Source organism: Diadema antillarum, unplaced genomic scaffold, assembly GCF_040938485.1.
Source record: "Diadema antillarum isolate AM-2024a unplaced genomic scaffold, OU_Dant_1.0 scf00000036, whole genome shotgun sequence".
Taxonomy (NCBI): domain Eukaryota; kingdom Metazoa; phylum Echinodermata; class Echinoidea; order Diadematoida; family Diadematidae; genus Diadema; species Diadema antillarum.
In genome coordinates, this window is record NW_027270925.1 from 1,164,438 (window position 1) to 1,187,258 (window position 22,821).

At 36.4% G+C, this 22,821-nt stretch overlaps 2 protein-coding genes across 2 annotated transcripts; both read left to right on the top strand.

Moving 5' to 3' along the window:
- The first annotated feature begins 1,600 nt into the window (after nt 1-1,600).
- LOC139707996 (muscarinic acetylcholine receptor M2-like) lies at nt 1,601-3,417 on the top strand. The gene is made up of 2 exons (XM_071619992.1): nt 1,601-2,482; nt 3,112-3,417. Exons 1-2 carry the CDS (start codon nt 1,601-1,603, stop codon nt 3,415-3,417), a joined length of 1,188 nt encoding a protein of 395 aa, XP_071476093.1.
- Nucleotides 3,418-12,983: 9,566 nt separating this feature from the next.
- On the top strand, nt 12,984-16,321 carry LOC139708007 (muscarinic acetylcholine receptor M2-like). Its single transcript, XM_071620001.1, has 2 exons — nt 12,984-13,874; nt 16,034-16,321. The coding sequence occupies exons 1-2, from the start codon at nt 12,984-12,986 to the stop codon at nt 16,319-16,321; spliced, it is 1,179 nt and encodes a 392-aa protein (XP_071476102.1).
- Nucleotides 16,322-22,821: the final 6,500 nt, after the last annotated feature.

Below are 22,821 nucleotides of genomic sequence, written 5' to 3' on the forward strand. Positions count from 1 at the left end.
GCATTCAGAAAGAAAGGGAGAGAGAAACTCGCACAGAATCAAAATAAATCTTAAAACTGCAAGAACAAGCAAGCCGTGCTACTTGCTCTCATGGTTTTGAGAATTCCACATAGCAGACTTTTTTTTTAATTCATTTGTGCCTTGTGAGGTCACAAACTAAAAAAGAGCAAAGGATAGAACTGGAAAGCCTTTCATTAAAAAACACTCAGAAAAGATGACAAGTATGGTCCCCCTCCCCTCCTTTTTCTCCTTTCTTGAGTTTATAGATCTGTAATACCGCCACACAGATCACACGATCCTCTATTTTACTTGACAGTATCTTACTCTTGGAAAAGAAATGTCTTTGTAAGAAACCGTTGATGACGTCAGCATCTGCAGGAAGGAGCATGGCAACGGTGGCTTCCTTTTCTCTCTTGATATAATTCTATTCTTACAGAAAATAAAAAACCTAGGTCAGTAATTCATGCTGGGGTTTTCGATGCAGACGCAGAATATTCAGAGAGGTGACAGTTTCTTGAGTCATATACTCGTCATTTCTCACAAAAGAAACGACAGACGTAAGTGTGTGAACGAGTGTGATCTCTGTTCCGTCGTTCCATTGTGTACCTGTTCATTAAAGGCAATTCCATTTTTTTTTTGTTCATTGCACTTTTCGTTTAAACTCAGACTCCCAAGTCAAACAAAACAAAAACAGTATGCTGCGAAAAGTGCTACGATTACTTTTTTTTGAACGAAACAAAATCATGATTATTTTCATTTTCATTCTCTTAAAAGGCAGCATGGTACAGCCAAGATCATTGTGGCTCTTTTGTTACAAGCAACTTATTCCTAAATGAAACTGTCTTATGACATGCCAACATGCATTCATTGCCTAATGTTGTCTATAATCCTATTAAACCCACAGCGAGGTTCCTGATAAGCACTTTAAACAGTGTAATCCTTTTGGAAGTGCATTATTTGTCAAGAAGAATAAAACAAAATAACACAAGAGGAGATGTCTCGGAGTTCCGTAAGTCAGCAGTTTATTTTCCAAATGTCTGTTCAATAACGTTCAGGTCTTTGTATAAAGGAGGTTGTAAGCTTGTATAGACGAAAATGTTGGCGGCTTTGAAACACGTCGCAGTGATATTCAGTCACTTGATAATGCCAATTTTCTAGTCAACAGTGAGCGAGCTTTTTAAACTTTACTCTTTAGATTCCAGCGTTTTAGATTCCAACTCTATGTAAGTAAGGTCATACCTGCCTAAGAGGGATTAATTGCAGGGGATGTATGCCACTTTTCTCAATTCTGAGGATTTTGTCATCTCAGCCTGGCACCACGTGTATTTAATTGACATTCCATTCACTCTAGTAAGTTTTACAGTTTATTGTCAAGAAATTGAATTTCCCGGATCTCTCGGAACAGCTTTAGTAGGTCTGGACTTTCAGAATACCATGATACCTTGCGAGGTCAAGTGAAATGCTAAGCATGTAAAGTTGAGGCATTTATATAATTGACTCTTGTGATTTTCTGACACTCTGCTGAAGTGAAGCCTTCCTAGATCGGAGACAGAAAAATCCCTCTCAACGTAATATCAAGTATAATCGAGGTAAGCTGACCATGGCATCAGTGCAGACGTACCCTACACTTTGGGTTGAAACTGCTCTCGACAATTCAACCGGGAGTGAAGTTTACACAAAATCTGGAGGGTCAAACTCTTCCGGTATTTTCGGTCTCCTCTGGACCTCCCTGTTTACGGCTTGCATCATTGTCGCAAACTGTCTTAATCTTGCCGCCTTTTGCGTGAACAAAAAGCTTCGCACTTACAACAACTATTTCATTATCAACCTATCCATTCTCGATCTCCTATCTGGTTTGGTCCTGATCATTAGCGTTATACATACCCACATTGGCTACTATCCCCTTAACCAGGAGCTTTGTAAGCTTGAAAGTGGGATAAGTCAGTCACTCCTCAGCGCTTCTAATTTCGTCGTCGTGATCATCTGCGCTGACCGACATCGTGCAACTTACGACCCACTCAACCATTTCATGACACGCAGCAAACGTAAGGCTTTGTTTCTTAACTCCCTGGCGTGGCTTGGTGCTTTTGCTTTCTGGATGATGTTCATCACAGCCTGGGAGTTCATCGACAACTTTGACAACGGACGTCACTGCCTTAGCAAGTATTTCGCAATACCAGTAGTCTCCTTACTCGGTGTCGTTGTTACTTTCTACTTGCCCTTCTTTTTAATCTCCATCCTCTACTTTCGCATATTTATAAAAATCAGACAGACACGGGGTGGGAAACTTGTCGAAAAGAAATTCGATGTGAAGAATAACCTCAGTATAGTGGTTCCAGATTTTCCGAAGGACGCAACAACGTCGTCTCAGAATGATTCAGCCATCAACATGGACGTTGAGTCGGCCGGATCAAATCAATTTGGACAAGATGTGCCAAGGAGCACCAAGAAAGCCGGTTCAAATCCCGACAAGAAATCGAATGTAAGAAATCAGCTTTATCCTTTTTTAAAGGAATATCTACTTGCTTGATTTCGATTCGTAATTGTTATCTTTCGTTTCTCGGTTACGACAAGCCCACGTTAAAACAATGAAAATATTTCAGCATCGTTTATGAAAACTCTAAGCTGTCGAAAACTATTAAGGATTTAAAAGAATGTTTGTCCTTAACGAATCCCAAATATACCAAAATTTTGTTTTCCTATTCCAACCAAAAAAAAAAAAATAAAAACGATACAATCATTTTTTTTTATATTTTGTCTACATTTTTCAATATTTCTTCTTTACAATAATGTAATATATTCCAATCTTGATAAAGTGCAACAGAAAATGCATCGTTTGTATTTGTTTGTACAGACATATAGGTCTAAAGATAATATATAACTCTGTTCTGAATTACACATATTAATGGGTCACGACTGATAAGACACGAAAAATTGTTCGAATGTAAAAATTTCTTAATGTAAAAAACGAATTAACGAAAAATATCAATTCGAATTTTCAATAAAACTACAATCTACTTTATAGCTGAAAAAAAATGAATTTACTTAATTCAAGGAAATTAGTTTAGAAAATTACTTTCAAAATGTATTTATCTTATTCTCTATATGCAGGGTAAGCGCGAGTCGGCTGCCGAAATGCGGAAAGCAACACGAACCCTCTTGTTCATCGTGCTGTCTTTCGTTGTTGCCTGGTTACCTCAGAGCATCATTGGTTTGATCTATTCCATCAATCCTCTACTTATTGTGCGGGGTCTACCCAGGCCTTTGATGCTTTTCTTCACCTGGTTGGCGACAGGAAACAGCCTTCTGAACCCGATCTCTTACGCGGTGAGCCAGCCGCTTCTCAGGTCAACGCTGAAGGACTTACTGTTCATTGATTGCAAGAATAGATCTTCGCTAAAGAAAGTGAAAGTTTGAATTTGAAAAATTGTCCTCTAGGGTAAACCGCAAAGATTATTGAAAGTTATGTGCTTTGCATGGTGGAAAAAAAATCTTAATTGATTTTATTTAAACAGATTAAGTTTTCTTTGTATCCTGTCAATAGCAAAGCTAGGAATAAAGGAAAACAATTTTAACATTTGGCAATTTTAGACATATTGAATTTTTATAAACATAACCATATCCCACTCATCAACAAAATGAGTATTCATTGAATCATTCTGTCAATCATTCTTCTTTTTAATGTTAAAGCAATGTATTTAGTGGTTACACGCACTGTCTTTGTACTTACACTGTATTTCCGACATGAAAAAGAAATAGTAATTCGATCCTGCCCAATTTACTTTCGGGCTGTTACAGCTTTTTAATGTATAATTTCTTACTTTTCTTTGAATGAGTCTCATACTCAACGAGTCAATGTCCGGAAGCCTAAAATTATTTGGTAAGTGGTGCTTGTGCCACGTTTTCTGTGTATTCGTGTAAAGCAGATTGGGGTGTTTTTTTTTTTTGCACTTGGAAGGGCTTTGATTTATCTTCGCTTCAGGTTATTGATCTAGCAAGATTTCTCCCATGTAAAATTTGAAATAAAAGGTTTTCACGTTTATTACTTTCCATAATTTGAACAGTGGAATAAAGATGACAGTGTGAGGAAAAAGGGACAGCTAAGATCTGTACTCTTTCAGTCGGTTTTCAATTTTTGAACCAGCTCATCATACACTATTAGATCCATGGGATGTGCATTCTCATTCTGCGCTTGAATTTATTTCTAATTTAAAATAAACCTCATATGTTGAAGATTATTTCAGAAATACAAAACGTATACTCTGTATACCTGACCTGGCCTAGAATTTCGGGATTTTGTCCATTCGGAATGTAAGCTTAAATTTCCCTTTTTTAAACCTTTTTTTCCTAATCTAGTGTATACGCAAGTTGATCGGTTGAATTCTTCGTTAACTGAATTTTAGGCAACGCGTGAGAGAAAGCAAGCTTGCATTTTTGTATTCTATTCATTTGTATTCTATTCCTTTCACTGAGTACGCATTACCGAAACACTATAGAAAACCACTCTAACTTGTGTTCGTTAAAGCGGGGTTCCCACTATCGTGCGATCCATTGCGAACGCCACGATTGGACATTCGTAACTGATCGTGGAAAATTTGTTGAACTCGTCTGAAATTTCACGTTTGGATACGAGGTTATGCGAGTCAATACGTGTTGGTTCGCTGGGATGCGATATGGTCACGATTGGTCTATTTCAAGCAATACGATCTGTCACGATGTGGTCTCCGATTCAAATATGACCCGATAGGATTGTCCCGATTGAGTCTACGATTTGTTTCGATCTAACACGATCATTACGATGATGACATTATTATGTGTTATAGGCTCAGTATAAGAAAGTTGACCGAACTTATAGTATTGCTTATGTGTTTGATGTCATATTCGCATAATACGTATATATGCCTTTCTATTTCAAAATGTCGTTATCTCATGGGGAAAAAAAAAGTTTGGTGGGTAAAGCTTGATAAATAGTTTTTTTTTTTTAACAGTGTTTAACAAAACCGATATACACACAACAGAAAAGTAACTCCCCTAATGTCACTCTTTAACACAAAATAAGTTTGAAGCAAAATAATTTCGATAGTTCTAAAAAGTAATCAAATTTGCCTTTGATGTGTGCTCACTCATGCACGATTCAGGAACTCATTCTCATTTCTATACTGACCTAAGTCAGTATGTGCAAACATACCACAGTCATTTTAGTTTTTCTATTTTTTTTTTCGTTAAAAACTTACCCCAAATTGACTACGGGGAACTCAGTTTTTGTGCGTCTGTGTATGGTAAAACAATGTATAGTAATAATAATGATATGTATGAAAATATCTAATACTCGCGGAATACAAAATGTGTACGATCTTGGAGCAAAATAAGGGCAAATTTAAAAAAAGAAGAAGAAATATATATATATATATATATATATATATATATATATATATATATTTATGAAGGAGGGAAGTGAAAAAGTCGATCCCGATCAACACGATTAAGAAGTGCGATTAGATGAGATTTGCTGCGTTTTGATACGATCCAAGACAACCTGATGCGATGATCACGATCAACAATTAATCGTGTTAATCGTAGAAAATTTTTCTACGAACCGTCGTTAAGATCAAAATTTTTCTACGATTAATGCGATTGCCACGACTGACGTTAAGATCTTATCAGATTGTATTAGATTGTACCAGATCTTAAGGTCAATCGTAGCAATCGCGTTAATCGTAGAAAATTTTTGGACGGTTCAAAAATTTTCGACGATTAACACAATTAATTTTTTATCATGATCATCGCATCAGATTGTCTTGGGTAGTATCAAAACGCAGGAAATCTTATCTATTCGTGCTTATTAATCGTGTTGATCGGGATCAACTTTTTCACTTTCCTTCTACTTATTTGCATATTCGCCTTATTTCACTCGCAAATCGTATATATTTTGTATTCGGCGAGGTTGAATTAGGGAAGGGTGGCACAATGAAATATAAAATAGCAACACCACTGAAACATCTACCAGAAGCAGAATGTTTCACATACCCCACAAAGTAACTTTTGTGACTTTTGAAAAGTGACCATTGTCGTGGATGTAAGGTCACTCGTGCATGACTATGAAGATCACCTTCATTATTTTTCACATAGAAGTTAGTCAATAAGTGTAGCAATACCTGCGAAATAATTTTGCTTGGGTTAGGGTTAGGGTAGTTACCTTTAACAATAAACCAAGCCAATCAAGCAAACTTTCAATGCCCCATAAGATAACGACATTTTGAAATAAAAATGCATATGATACATACCAACTTTGTTATATTGAGCGTACATAACTCATATTATGTTAGCATTCAAAAATATCCCATCGTTTTTGCTTCAATTTCATCATGTTTTCTTCATGTATTTCTTAGAAAGGTGAAAATATTAAACCTTTTGTCTTGATGTTTTGTTTTGTTTTTTCTGGAGAAGATGGGGCAATGATCTGATCTTGTGTATTCGTTTTTGTGTGTTTTTGTCGAGCCCACCGGAAGTGTGGGGAGACTAAGGGATCGCCTGCGGCGTCTGTCCGTCCGTCGTCGTCCGTCCGTCGTCCGTCCGTCCGTCGTCTGTCCGTAACGCTACAAAAACTTGAATAATTCTCTACTGAGGATTTCAATTTCAATCAAACTTGGGGGGAAGAGTGGTTATGCAAAGTTACACATTTTATTAAACATGAAGGGCACCTAAAGGTCAAAGGTTACAGGCAGAGGTCAATGAACTTTAGGGCCCAATGTTAAGTTTTGAGGGCGCGTTTCGTTTATGGCTCGTAACTTTTGATGTATCTGTTTGTTTGTGACCAAACTTACATGGTAGATGTTCCTTGGGAAGTTGAAGGTTACCACAAGGCCATAGGTCGCAGACAGGGGTCAACAAACTTTTAGGGCCCAATATTAAGTTTTTATGGCGAGTTTTGATTATGGCTCATAACTTTTGATCCCTTTGTGCGTTTGTGACCAAACTTGGATGGTAGATGTCCCTTGGGCAGGTGAAGGTCATCACAAGGTCAAAGGTCACAGACAGGGGTCAACAAACTTTTAGGGCCCAATGTTATGTTTTTAGGATGCGTTTTGATTGTGGCTTATAACTTTTGATCCCTATGTCCGTTTGTGACCAAACTTGGACGGTAGATGTCCCTTGGGGAATTAAAGGTCATCACAAGGTCAAAGGTCACAGACAGGGGTCAACGAACTTTTAGGGCCCAATGTTAAGTTTTTATGGTGCATTTTGATTATGGCTCATAACTTTTGATCCCTTTGTCCGTTTGTGACCAAACTTGGATGGTAGATGTCCCTTGGGGAGGTGCAGGTCATCACAAGGTCAAAGGTCACAGACAGGGATCAACAAACTTTTAGGGCCCAATGTTAACTTTTGGGACGCGTTTCGATTGTGGCTCATAACTTTTGATCCCTTTATGTCCGTTTGTGACCAAACTTGGATGGTAAATGTCCCTTGTGGAGTTGAAGGTCACCACAAGGTCAAAGGTCATAGGCGGGTCAATGAACTTCTGGGAGTTAGAAAAATATTAATTTGTTGTACGCGAATGGGCGAGATACAATTTGGCACTTGCCTTGGTTTTTTTTTTTTGGGGGGGGGGTGAGCACGTCGATTCAAAAATCTATCAATTTCTTTAGGTTAAATGTAAAGGAGGGACTGTCTGATGAGGGTGTGTTTCGCTCAATTTGCGGAGGCAGAATCAGCGTTTTGAAACGCTGATTCAAAACGCTGATTCAAAACGCCATTCACGGGAGCACTGTTTATGCTCACTTTCTTCGAGTCTTGGAAAGAGCGTAACTTATGCGGTTGCTTTGCTGACCTCAGCAGAGGCAGGTCAAATTGGGGCGCGCTTTTTTTTTTTCTTTTTTTTTTGGAAGTTCTGGCCTGAGTGTGTGTATTGTTCATGTTCCGTAGCATGTCTAACAAATTTTCGATTGCTTTACTAATACACATGTACATGAACTGTAGACAATGATAAGAAATACGAGTATTTTTTTCATCTACAAATTGTTGACAAAATCGGAATGTATGATATAATAGTGAGCTCTATTATGTCTGTCATCATGTACAATAATGTACCAACAGGAGCTCGAGGAATCAGCACTTGCAGCACAGTACAAGGTCGGCTGGCCTGGCGAGCGAATTTCAAGTGGACCGGAAAGGCGATGGAGATGACGTAATTCAAACGCGTTTGTGATGTGAGTTGCGGTTATGCTTCACGTCAAACGTGATTAGTCAGAAACGCCGATCGTAAACGCACTATTTTGTGCGTTTTGAAACGACGTTTTGAAACGGTGTTTGTATCAAAATGAGCATGGACGCAACCACGTTTTGAACTAAACGTGTATCAAAACGCTGATTCTGGCCCGAAAAGGGGAAGCATAAACACGGCCTTAGGTTGTGGCTGGCCTAGGTGATGCTTTCTAATCTGATGGTAACGTAATCGTCATTCGCAATACTGCAAAGGTCACGTTCTCATCATTCTCAACCTGTCAATCCTTGCCATTATCAATGGTTGTGAATAGTAGGCCTAATCACTGTGCAGAAGCTGAGGAGACAATGAAAGCCATCTTAAGCCGGACTATGACATTCCCATTCGGGTCCAATCGCACCTTAAAGGGAGATCGCTTTTGATAGATATCGTGTCTTATCTTAACAGCCCGCATTGGTTCGCGGTATTCGTTTTGGAACGTATCAGAACGTAGCTGCATCGTATTGATAGTGATAGATCGGAACCAATCATGGACTAAATCGGGACAATCCTATCGGATCGTATTTGAACGCGAGACCAGATCGTGACAGATCGTATCGCTTGAAATAGACCAATCGTGACCACATCGCATCCAAGCGAAGCAACACGTATTGACTCGCATAATCTCGTATCCAAACGTGAAATTTTAGACGAGTTCAACTAAACTTCCACGATCAGTTACGAATGTCCAATCCTGGCATTCGTAATAGATCGTACGATGGTGGGAACCCCGCTTTACGAAGGCGTCAAACTGTCACGAAATGGAGCAAAGATGGACACGATAGAGGAAGTGTTCAACTTTAGATCTGATCGTAAAGATATTGGGTCATTCTTGAGGGCATCGCATGAACGCCAGTACAGTTTCTCAGGATCCAGTAGCAACTTGGTGATGCAATATTCGTATAGCCATTGTTTCCTTTGTGTGCCCTAAAGGTAAATTTCTTAACAAAGTTTTACACCTTCGTTTAGTCTGGGTGTTGATGCCATTGTGTAACCTCCTGCAGGCACCTTAAATGCTAAAGACGTTGGTTAGCCTTTGACCAAATCGGGGGACAACATTATGACGTCACCATTAATAAAGTAATTTCTGGTAAAGGATTTAGCATTTTAGGATTCAGTGAGTGGTTCACCTTCTTTACCTACGCTAACACTATGCAGTTTCGTCCATTATTGCACAAAATTTCAGGGAAAGTTGATATGAATAACAATATGAGTGAGGTAATGATGTCATAATTTCCCAGTTCCTTAATGATAATATAGCAAAAACTAACGATTATTTTTTTTTTTTTTTGGTTAAAGTGTAAACCGGTATTCATGGCTGAATAACTTAAAATTAAGTTCAATTAGATATGTTGAAATTTGATGTTATGGTATGATTTCGTCTGAAAAGGGGGAAATTTCAAGAATTAGTGTACAAACTCCTTTGCAACTTGTGGCATCATTACTTCGCTAATTTCATCATATCGACAGTTCAAGAACCGTTGGAATAAATCGTGTATTCATAAAATTTACCTTACCTACTTAGAATTATGATCACGTACATTTAACGGGTTCAATGCATAGTAAAAAAAACAACAGCAATATAATTGATATAACGGGGAATGAAAGAGAGTAGTTTCATAATTGTTTTTAATTATATGATTAGTTAAACACAAAGGGATTGCAAGTAAAAGGTTTTGCTGTTATGCTTTGTTAAATTCAGTAAGTGTGTTTGCCAATGTATGCAACATACTGTTACAGACTATATAGTGTATAGAAACTTACATGACTTACCGACGACGTTGTATCAGACATGTTGTAAGATGAAAATAGATAAAGATCACACGCTTATCCAACATCAACTTAACTGGACAGACGTTTTTTTTTTTTCGTTTCTTCAGGTTGTGAGATTGAGTGATTAACACCACCCCTCCTTTTAATCGAGGGATGGGTGTAACACACACACACACACACACACACACAAACACACACGCACACTCATTATATGCACATATATATGTGCAAAATACTGTGAAAAGAGAAATAATGAATGAAACAGAAGCAGCTTTAGTTTCAACGCCGGTTCTTTTCTTCAGACCATGTCTGGCTGTGTGCATAAAAAGGACTCACTGGTATAGAAAATGTATGCAAAACAAATGCAAACTATGAATTAAACAAAGTATGGAGAAAGCAGTTACATTGGCTTTCATTAGTGGAATTTAATGGCGACGCCGGGAATCTTGGCAAGGGAAGCATGTGTATTTTTGTTCGCTTGTCACTTCATTTTGTGGGCTATGAGTGGCTCGTTGATTCTTTCTTTTTATACATTTTTCTTCTTTCTTTGTACTTGCGCCAGGAATCATTGTTGCTTGTGTTTGGTATTGGCATTTCAAAACGCTTTGTTCATCGGGAGTGAACATCATGAAAACGTAATAACGTAAATACTTTTCTTACTTTTAAAATCTCCATTTGGAAATTTGATAGCTGGCTATATGAAATAAAGAGGATACAACTTTGATACAAATTCCGCATAATTGTCTCTAATCAGTCTTTCTTCAGAACCATCGACTGACGTGTATTACTTTATGTTGCATCGCGACTGCTTCGTATCATAAAAAATCGAATTATTCGTTGTATGTTTTTCTACATATATCATTGTTTAGTTGTTACATAAATACTGCATTAAAGTGTTACCATTGGTTTCCGTCAGACATTCCACACATTCGTTCCTTCATTGATCTTTTATTGCATTTTCTTATTTTCATGACATGCGATGTAACATCACCTGTAAGCAACTATCAACCAACTACATTGCTACTTGATATAAAAAGACATATCTCTTTCGCAGAAAAGTATCCCACTTCGAAATTAAGGGTCGTGTCACGTTTATGCTATGAACATAAAACGAAATTAAGCAAAAAATATGAATAAAATAAATGAATGTATTCTTCGTTCATTCTCGATCGCTTTCTAAACATTCAATTGGCTGTATTTGCGGTATCACACACCCACACCCACACTGCGCGCGCCCTGCTCACACACACACACACACACACACACTCACACACACACACACACACACACACACACACACACACACACACACACACAAACGCACTCAGCCAAAGTACGATCCGATCTCCCTTTTCTGTCGTTTCTTTCTTTTCCCCACATTCCCCTTTCTATGCCTCTTATGACAACGTAGATAAAACGCACACACACCACTCGCACACGCACACACACACGTATACATTCTCTATTCTTATCGACAGTATCTTACCCCTGGAAAAATGGCGTTGTAGCTAAAAATTGTTCATAAGGTCAACATTTGCAGGAATCCAAGCAATGGCGCTTTTTCGATCTGTCTTACTACTTGTGCTTTTCGAATGACAAAAATCCTCGACAAAAAATTCCGGAGGGTATCTTTTTTTTTAATTCAGATGCAGTATATTCAAAGTGGTGATAGAGATACTCAGTCTACTTATTGTCATTTCTGACAATGTCTGCAGAGCAAAGTGTGTGAAAGAGTTGGGCCTTCGTTCGTACCTGCTGTGATATCTATTCCTTTGTACACCTGTTCAAAAGAGGCAGTACCCTCTTTCTTTCGCTGAACATTTCTTTATGAGTATACACTGTGGTATAGGACATGAACGCCGGCGACTCCTCAGTGCTTGACTGAATGGATGTCAGGCACTCTGGTTTAAACTTAGATTCCCAACTTGTCAGTCAAAATAAACAGAAACTAATGAAAGAAAAAGTGTCAAGTATCTTTTTTTTTATTCCGAGCCCCCCCCCCCCCCCCCAAAGAAAAAGAATTGCGATTGTTTTTTTTTTTTATATGATGGTTTGGAGAGTAGATGTATCAAGGTAAACTCATGCTCATTGTGGCTCTTTTAAAGAAACTATTCCAGTGAATGATGCCTTCCATCATACAGGTAGATATGCCAGTCAATATCTGACCCTTTGGACATATGACTAGCAGATAGTATGGAGATCATCTTCTGAAAATTGACAGTGCATCATTTGTCATGAAAACAAATAAAAAAACAGGAAGAGATAACTCGGAGTTCCCTTTGCAATCAGGCGAGTTAAAAACGGCTGATATAAGTATAATAAAACGATGATATGAGTATAATAAAATGATGATATAAGTCTTGAGTCTTGGCATAAAAGAGGTTAGAAAACCCAGGGAGGTGAGGCTACCTCCCTGGAAACCCTACGTATAGACGGCGATGTGCAGGCGCCATTGAAACGCGTCACGATGATTTTTCTATCACGTGATTGTGTCAATCCACCAGCCAATCAAATGCGGGCTTCTTATAATTTTGTTTTTATATTCTTGCGTAGTGACTTTGTGTCACTTACAGATCGTGCAAAGAAACACTGCAGCTGATGTACAATATATCACTTTTTATAATCTTTGATCAATTTGTCACCACAGCCTTGCTCCACGTGCCTAATTCAATTGATATTCTATTTTCTCTAGCAAAATTTACACTTCAGTGTTAGGAAGTGAATTTCTCGCATCTCTATTTTCTTACACGAATCTACGTTCAGGAGATAATGGTGCTTTGGGGTGTCAGGTGACAAATAATCGTACAAAGTTGAAGCGTTTGCCCCTTTGTTTGGAAAACTGATATGATATATATATGATTTACTCTGTATTTCACCAACATAGTGAAGTGAATATTCCCAGATCGGAGACAGACCATTTCTCTCAACGTAATAAGCAAGGATAAATATGACCACGATATCAGTGCAGACATACCCTACTCTTTGGGTTGAAACTGTTCTCAACAATTCAACCGGGAATGAAGTACACACTAAATCTGGAGGGTCGAATTCTTCCAGCATTTTCGGTCTCCTCTGGCCCTCCCTGTTTACATCTTGCATCATTGTCGCAAATTTCCTCACTCTTGCAGCTTTTTGCGTGAACAAAAAACTTCGCACTTACAACAACTACTTCATCATCAACCTATCCATCATTGATCTCCTGTCTGGCTTGCGCCTGATCATCAGTGTACTCCATACCCACGTCGGTTACTATCCCCTAAACCAGGACCTTTGTAAGATTATGAATGGGATAAGTCGGTCCCTCCTCAGTGCTTCTAATTTCGTCGTCGTGATCATCTGCGCAGACCGACATCGTGCGACTTACGATCCCATCAACCATTTCATGACTCGCAGCAAACGTAAGGCTTTGCTTCTTAACTCTCTGGCCTGGCTTGTTGCTTTTGCTTTCTGGATGATGTTCATCACTGCCTGGGAGTTCATCGACAATTTTGATAACGGACGTCACTGCGTTAATAAATATGCCAGAATACCAGGAGTCTCCGTAGTCAATGTCGTTGTTGTCTTTTACCTGCCCTTCTTTTTAATCTCAATTCTCTACCTTCGTATATATCTAAAGATCAGAAAAACACGAGGTGGGAAACTTGTCGAAAGAAAATTCGATGTTGACGATAATCTCAGTACAGCGGTCACAAATGTTCCAAAGGACACCACGATTTCTTCTCTGAATGTTGCAGCCATCGACATGGACGTTGAGTCGGTCGGAGAAAAACAATTTGCACGAGATATGCCACGGAAGAGCACCAAGCAAGCAAGTCCAAAAACCAACAAGAAACCAGTTGTAAGAAATTAGCCTTTTTTCACAACAGTTACAATCGCCATTGTTAGATAAATAGGGCCCATTTCATAAATAATCACAACTGATTTCGATTTATTGAGCATCACTCCGCGAATCTAGCTTAAAACAAATACTGATCGTAAGTCTGTTTCATAAAGGTACATATATAGGCTTGATTTAAAACACAGATTTGATAGCAGATTGAGCGCAACGTTTTATTTTTGTGTCGCATCAATTCTAAGATCACTCTTACGATCAATCTTTGTGAAACTGGCTCAGGCCTTTTACTGCTCTGACGTATATATATATATATATATATATATATATATAATATATATATATATATATATATATATATATATATATATATCATATATATATATTATATATATATATATGTATATATATATGTTGATAATACAACTAAAAACAAGTTCATGCTACAATCCCCAACAGTTTATTCTGGCACACAAATTTTCGAGCGATTCGCTCTTTCTCAAGTGTTTTTGTTCAAGTTTTCTTAAGAGCACTTGAGAAAGAGCAAATCACTTTGTGTGCTGAAATAAACTGTTGGTGATTACACCATGAAATTGGTTAAAGTTTTATTTTTGATGTTATGTATTTATTATATCAATATATGATACAAATATATATACTGAGCAAAAAAGTAAACACTTTTCGAGTTCATAATTTTCATAGATTTTGATGAAAATCAATGCATTGTATACCATAATAATCATAATTCAATTGACTATCAACCTAGTAGGTCAATATAAAGGGAGAATTTACACATGAGTAAACACATATGTTTCTGGCCTCCAAGGCACAAAAGTAAAAATTGAAAAAATTGACATATTTTCCATTATTTGCAAATACCCTTCGAGATAACAATGATAACAAAATACCAGTTTAACACTGTGAGAGACATAAATGAAATAGCAGAAATAAGTTTTCGTTTCTCTTACTTCTTAAATAACCTCAAACAAAATCAAAATTAGAAACTGAATGGGGAAAATAAGAACTTTCTGTCAACTCAACTTGAAACGAAATATGGAGTAAGGGCACAAGAACGACAGAATGAACAGAATATCTTTGTTTAATTTATGTAATTTAGTAATTTAAGAGTTCATAAGACAAACTCAACCATTATAATTAACAGGGTTTTTTGATTTGAGAAATCAATTAAAAATCCTACCATTCTTTGTTAAAATTGCTTCTTTTCTCATTTCATTTGAGTTTGGATTTGACAGATAATTCTTCACTTTCCTCCATTAATATTTAGCCTTTATTGTTCTTTTGGGCTTAAAAAGATATAACAAAGATCATAGGTATATTTTTGCAACTGAGTTCATGTCTTTTTTGTGCTAGATTTGTATTTGTGTTTTGTTACATGGAGGAACTTTTTGCATGAATGACAACTTGTTCATTTTTGCAATTTTTCACTTTTGTGCCTTTGAAGAGAGAGAAAAAAGTGTTCGTTCATGCGCCAAGTTTCCCTTTTTATTGACTTACCAAGTTGATAGCCAATTAAATTTTAGCTAACATTTTATGAGAAATATAGATTATGTTTTTAGATCTTGCAATAGTTAAAGAAAAGAGGCAAGCCAACTCAATGATTTCAGAATTCTTTGTTGCGTTCATGAATTATTAATTTACAATCAACAATAGATGCTTGGATTTTACAAAATAATAAGAAAACAAAACTAATGCTTCTTATGCTTCAGTAACATCCTGAATGAGGCATATTTTTATCATTTACTTTGATTATTTTAATCATGATCAGACAAAATACAGAAACTACAATATGTTTTGAATAGTTTTTATCTTCATCGATTAATGAGTTATATATTTCAATCATGAATAAATGCTGTACCAAAATATATATTATCATATTCATTTAAAACGTATGGACATAAACCTCATTTAAGCCATAATCAGGTATTTCTGAGTTAGACGTGGATGCTATAATGATTAAAAGAAAAGTGAATTCAAGGTAATGCTTTTGAAAATGTAATTGAACTATATTGTATACACAAATGAATAATTTCACATAACAAGAGTAAAATTCCAAGCTAAGCTTTTGATTATTAAATGCTGAAATCAAGTTATTTGACAAATCAATTCCAAAATGCTTTGTCTTACTCCCTGTTTTGCCATCAAAGCGCGAGTCGGCTGCCGAAATGCGGAAAGCGACACGAACCCTCTTGTTCATCGTGCTGTCTTTCGTTGTTGCCTGGTTACCTCAGAGCATCATCGGTGTGATCTACTCTATCGATCCCCTACTTATCGTACAGGGGCTACCCCGACCTGGAAGGCTCTTTTTCACCTGGTTGGCATCCTGTAACAGCCTTCTGAACCCGATCTCCTACGCAGTAAGTCAGCCGCTTCTCAGGTCAACCCTGAAGGACATGTTCTTTATTCATTGCAAGGAAAGATCCCCAAGAAAGTAAACTTTTGAATCTAGTAGAATTTGCACCATTGTGGTACATAGTATAAAATTATTATGAGATATTACATCGTGGTTTGCTGTAACCATAAACAGTTTCATTGCCTAATGAAGCGTCATTGAGGAAAAATAAGACTTAATCAATCTTTCATAAAACTGAATATATGAATATGGAATATGTATCTATGAGTATCTTTAATTGAGGTTACTTGACAAATTAAATAGAATAAACTCATCCATTGTAGATTCTTGAATTCTATCATAAGACTATTTTTCTTTTTTTGGAAAACCTGGTCTGAACTAAAATTTGACAATTATCTGTACTTTTGGGGATTTAAGGTAACCTTTTCCACCTTTTCATTCACTCTTTCATCTACTAAGTTTTCAACATGAATTACATTTGTAACATTCAGTTACAGTTCAATAAGTAGTAACGACAGATAATTGAAAACTTGAATTTACGATAACAATTAAAATGTACAGAATGTATTCCAATTAGTCTAGATTATGTCCTATGATGGTCAAGATATGTATAAGGAAACCTACAGAAAAGTAAATGATGGTGGGGTAAAGTTTTAAAGTTTTATCTTTAGGAATTTGTATGATTTTGAATTCTTAGAATAGCTGTAAATATCCCTCTTTAAAACCAAGCTGGATAACTGTTAACTGTTTCATGTCTCATAATCAACTAGCAGTACAGATAAAATGCATGTTATAATTTTATATCATGTAAACTTTCTCTTCTGAAGTTAATGTTATTGTGTTTTTAACTCTGTTTATTTCCTTTGGGGATAATAATGTCAAATCAAGTTTATGTTGTGAAATATATCAATGGCTTTAACAGGCATTGAACATAAATATTCGTGAAACCCAAAGGAGAGTTAATTGAGAACACTTTCTTCGTCATGCAGTATATGATTGATTAGCACTTACATAATCAGCAAAATATAGGAAATGTTTAAGAAAAGTATATATCTCACACAAAGGTTCGTATCAGACATTAAATACTGAAATGCCTTGCTCTTCTAATGATTGGAAGAGAGTCACACCTAAATTTTATTTCTATTCTGTGTATGCTTGACTGTTCAAACGTGCTGTCAAAATTATATAGTGCAATGGTGATTTGGTTATATCTATAGGGGTTTAGTTCTAAATCTTAAAACCTTATATATTGCATGTTTAGCTATGCACTCGACACCAAAAAGGGTCTATTAGCACTCGGTCTATCTCTACTTCCCGGTTCGTCTAACACCTCTACGGCTAAACTCATTTGGTCTTTTTGGATTTTTCCTCATTTTGTCTAATAGTTTTTGGTATATTGTCAGTTCATCTAAATTCCATTTAGTCTATTTATCACATGGTCTATCGAAATTCCGGCTAATTACAGCTTCGTTCACTGCCCAATTGGTGCATATATTTCACCAGGTCTAATGGGTAGTTAGTCTACTCTCATTTCGTCTAATTTCCAGTTAGTCCACAAGCCGATTCGTCCAATTAGCATTTCGTCTAAACACCGTTTCGATTAATCACCTATCAGTCTAATTTTCATCTTGTCTAATTTCCAATAGGGCTTATTTATGCTCTTGTTTATAACTTATTTATCACTTGGTCTATCGAAATTTCGGCTAATTACCGCTTCGTTCACTGCCCGATTGGTGCATACATTTCACCAAGTCTAATGGGTAGTTAGTCTACTCTCATTTCGTCTAATTTCCAGTTAGTCCACAAGCCGATTCGTCCAGTTATCATTTCGGCTAAACAACGTTTCGATTAATCACCTATTGGTCTAATTGTCATTTTGTCTAATTTCCAATAGGGCTTATTTATGCTCTTGTTCCGTCGACAATATGCAAATAATCATAAAATATTGACTGGCCTTGAGGGAGATACCAGAAAATATTGCCCAAACTGAAAGAATGTTGCTAAAGTCGAAGACATGGGCAATATTCTTTTAGTGCGGGCAATGTTTTCTGGTATCTCCCTCAAGGCCAGTCAATATTATAATTATTAGCTATCCCCTAGGTAAATTAGGAAAATATGTGAATACGGCTATACACTATGATATAGATCAAGCCACATTTGACGTGCCTGTAGATCATCACCAACATGTCGAATAATTGCAAAATAAATAAATAAATGTTGCACATGGTAACGACTTTGTGAGTGATGAATGATTACTAAAACAAATTAGCGAAAATTTGAGATGAAGAATATTCGTTCAAAATAATGACATTAATCTTTAGGAAATCAATTGTATTCATATGAAACTCTCTAGATTGAAGCTCTACAATAATTATGATCTGAATTTCGATATCGCAAGAGTACAATTACATTAAACTTCAAAGAACTCCAGATTTGTGAAACGAAAAATTGACTCGGTTCTATTCGAATATAAAGGAGCAATGGAAACAGTGGAATAGCTTATTCAGTTATTGTTTGTCGGAGGTTGTATAAAAGATGAATTCATCTTCAACGAGTATGATAAGAAACTTGTAGAAATTGAAATTGTAAATGTGATTTTAAAAATCCATATATAGGACAGGACAGTGGTAGACTGTTAAGGAAGAAAAACATCTGAGACACATACTATAATCTATAATTTCAAGTTTCGAGTTCAAGTTTATTTCACATCTTTAGAAATACAGAATAATTAGAAATACAACACACTCAGTTTAAATTTCATGTCATATTTCACTTTGAAAACATAACTAAAATGTAATTCGAAATATTACACGAAATGCATTGAAATAAGATCAGATGACATGTCTGACAAGAGAAATCTCAGGAGATTTGGGGGAATAGCAAAAGCCATTTACCTATGAAGGCTTATCCTCTTTTTACTGGTCTTATTACATTTGCTACCAGGACATTGACAAATAAAAAAGACTTAGAATAACAACAGCAACTACAACAAACAATATATGAACGAAGAAGAGGCAATCAATGAAACTTAAACGTAATAACTTCTATAGTACCCGTTGTGGATAGATTTTATACGTCCTTTTAATTGCTTAAAGTGGAACACTGTTTAGATATATCTAACATGCTATCCCTATGTGCTTTATTAGAATCAGGGCAAAAAATAGCACACGATTGCAGGAACCCACGCACGTACAAAGTTTAATGGCCCAGTTTTTCTCTAAATAGCGTAGGATAAAACAATGTCTTATGATATAAATGTTTGTGCCTTTTTTGTAAGCATTTATCATTACTTTCACAGTGTATTTTGTTTGAATGCGTGTGTCTATATGCAAATAAGAGATTACATCCTAGATTTGTGTATCTAATAGTTTCTCGTTATCATTGTCATATCAGTAAAACAAAGTCCTTGAGTTTGCAACACATTAAAATCTCATCAGATAAAATCATGAGTAAAGGGCCCAGTATTTTCACGTCTTCATGTACGTTTGCATTCAAGCAAACATTCAACATTATCGATGTGCACCGCTATACTATTTGTGTGAACGTATCATATCCAATGTATAATGTATGTTCCCCTTCTCGCATATAATATATCATATTATGTAAATCATCACTGTTATACTCCTGCAGAATAGGTCACGAGATCGATGACGCATATTATGCTGTCGTTTATTATCGTTATGATCATTAACATATTAATCATCTTTATTTTGAATAAATGTGTACTGTATTATGTGTACATGCATACCTCAAGAGAGAATGTGTATGTTGTTTGTGTCAATTATATTTACTATCACTACGAACACAACATAAATATGATACTTTCTTGGAATGATGCAGGTCATGTTTTAAAAGCCGAAATGACCAAATGTAGCGTCATTAAATTCTTATAGTTTATAGTGTGAAATCAAGTGTTTGAGTGGAAACTGAATTACATGTACTTGGCAAAAATATGATAGGTAAACTGTATGGGCAATAGAGCAGCGTGATTTTGTCGATGTCTTCAAGCCACGCATTACAGAACAATCGAAGAAGTCGTTTACCTTTCTTTCGTTCTCTCTCTCTCTCTCTCTCTCTCTCTCTCTCTATATATATATATATATATATATATATATATATATATATACAGGTAATACCTTATGATATCGATAATGTGTTTGTGTTTGTGTACGTACAAATACTCTCACGCATTTATATGCATATATGCAAAGCTACGCGCGGGGCGGATCCAGGTGCCACTTCCGGGTTTCATTTCATTTTTTTTCTTTTGTTTTTCTATTGTTTTTTACGAAAAAATAAAGGGGGGCGTGCGCCGGTTGGATCCGCCACTGGCTACGCGTACATGTGCGTGTGTTTTATAGGAATATGGCATCGTTTAGAATCTACTGAAAAGAAGAAGATAATCAAGTACATCAGCACGATGCTCTTCGCGAAATTTCAACATAAAGAAGGCTGGTTTAGTTGTGCTCTGTCTCGTGGTTTTGAGGACCTTTGTGCAATGAGCAACAACTGGTGCAATTGAATATCACACAATCAAGCGAAAGTTGATGGTCCACACGATGACAAAAAAAAAAAATAACAACCAAAGATATAACTATAAGTACATCACTTTAAAGAAAACACAAAGTTTTGTGAGGGGAAAAGTTTTAGCAATAGAATTAAGTGCTCTTTCGCCCCTGAGCTTCAGCCTATTTAGAATGAATAGACAAACAAACACAAAAAAAATGCAAACAAACACACACACACACACACACAAAAACCTAACTTCTTTCTTTAGAGCTAAGTACTGGATAACATCTCCACCAAATGTTAAAGTGTTTCTCAGGAAATGACACTTCTTGTCCTTCCTGCCTCTTGCACGAAAGCTCTTATCATATAAAATGCCAACGAGTGCCTGAATTCATGAATTATGATGCATCGAGAGACCGCTAACAATCACAGGTGACTTCAATCCGTTTTAAGATGGCAAAAAAGGAACAACAAAACGAGAAAAGGAGCAGAGCTGACACGTCTTTCAAATGTGTCAAGTTAAAATGATTTTTTTTTTCTCGAAAGATTGCTGTGTGATAAAAAAGGAATCATAATGTCAGGGGTAAAAAACCTCGGAGTTGCGCGTGATACAAAAGATGCTTTTTACATAATGATCCAACTCAGCATGAAGAAATCTGCATCTCGAGTCAAGCATTGATGGCACCTGGCTGCGAGAGATGTTTTGACGCCCTTTAAAATCAAACATTAAGTCATGAAGACATACTGTTCTGTAATTTCTATGTTCAATATCTGCTCTTTATGAGAACGGTTGCTGTGGCTGCTGATTTACGCTTTCGTCTTTTTTAAATGGTGTATTAAGAAAAGTGATTTAGTTTAGCTTAATGATTACAATTGATAATGTCAATGCTAATAAGTCTGTAAGAAGGATTATTTCTTTTAAGACTGTTCCAGCATTTAAAATCGACAGAAATATCATTCGTAATTATGTCGAGACATTCTAAACAGGTCCTCTATAACTCAGATATTAGTTTCTCTCACATTTTTTTTTCCGCTGAGAGAATGGGACATTTGTTCCTAATAGGAGACACTGTTCATCACCTAAGATTTAACAATCACATTGACCTGTATGTTAGGTGCCCACCTTGTTGGCAAAGTGTTTGTGACATCACAGGTCATCTTTGATATACACAGGACTTTCAGAGGTCAAATTTGTCCTTGTTATATCACTTCATGCGAAGATTCACTCTAGATACACGAACAGGCGCGCGAATGCACACACACACACACACACACGCAAATCATCATATGTATATGTATATGTATGTATATGTATATATATATATATGTTTATATATATATATATATGTATATATAGATATATCATGTGTATATATTATGTATTTTTTTTAATTGATATTTACAATGCTGATGTATATCATAAAGCTCATTGCATTTATCACCATATTACGTACCTCCACAGGGATTTCCATAATACATTGTAGAAGTGTTCGCCGTTCGCCGTGCCCGTTAAACAACCACCATCTACTTAACCACGCAGACATTTTATTTTGATGGTCTTGCAAACGACAGTGTAACAAAGAGCATGACAGTGTACGTAATCCTATAGTATTTCCAGACACTCATCCGGATGGTTATAAAGCCTTTTCCGGTTGTTCTCGAATACTAGTAATTACCACTGTTGCAAGAAATGTGCATGGAATGTTCTGATGTTTAAACGTGCAATCATTTTTCATCATCACGTAGCTCGTTGTTTCCACGTCACCTGATATCTGCTATGTGTAGTAATGTGGTAATATTACACCTTCGTTTTCTACAAGGCACATGTGATTTTATATCGAAATGGTGAGCTACCTTGGTTGCAATTAATTCCTACACTGCAAAAAGTCCGGTGTTAAATAGTGAACACCGAGCTGGTGTTAAATTTTCGGTGCTCATTTATGGTGTTAAATTAACACCCCCGGGTGTCATTTCCAAATTCTAAACTGTTTTTTGAAGAGTTTCTTAGTAACTGCACTTCTTGTTGATTTTTAATTTAAACAAGACGATCAAGAATTTTACATTAAAATACTA

What these genes read in the sequence shown, in the direction of transcription:
- LOC139708007 (XM_071620001.1), top strand. Translation starts at nt 12,984, where the DNA reads ATGACCACGATATCAGTGCAGACATACCCTACTCTTTGGGTTGAAACT. An exon ending in AAACCAACAAGAAACCAGTT is followed by an intron (nt 13,875 to 16,033) that starts GTAAGAAATTAG and finishes TTGCCATCAAAG; the next exon opens with CGCGAGTCGGCTGCCGAAAT.
- LOC139707996 (XM_071619992.1), top strand. Translation starts at nt 1,601, where the DNA reads ATGGCATCAGTGCAGACGTACCCTACACTTTGGGTTGAAACTGCTCTC. An exon ending in ATCCCGACAAGAAATCGAAT is followed by an intron (nt 2,483 to 3,111) that starts GTAAGAAATCAG and finishes CTCTATATGCAG; the next exon opens with GGTAAGCGCGAGTCGGCTGC.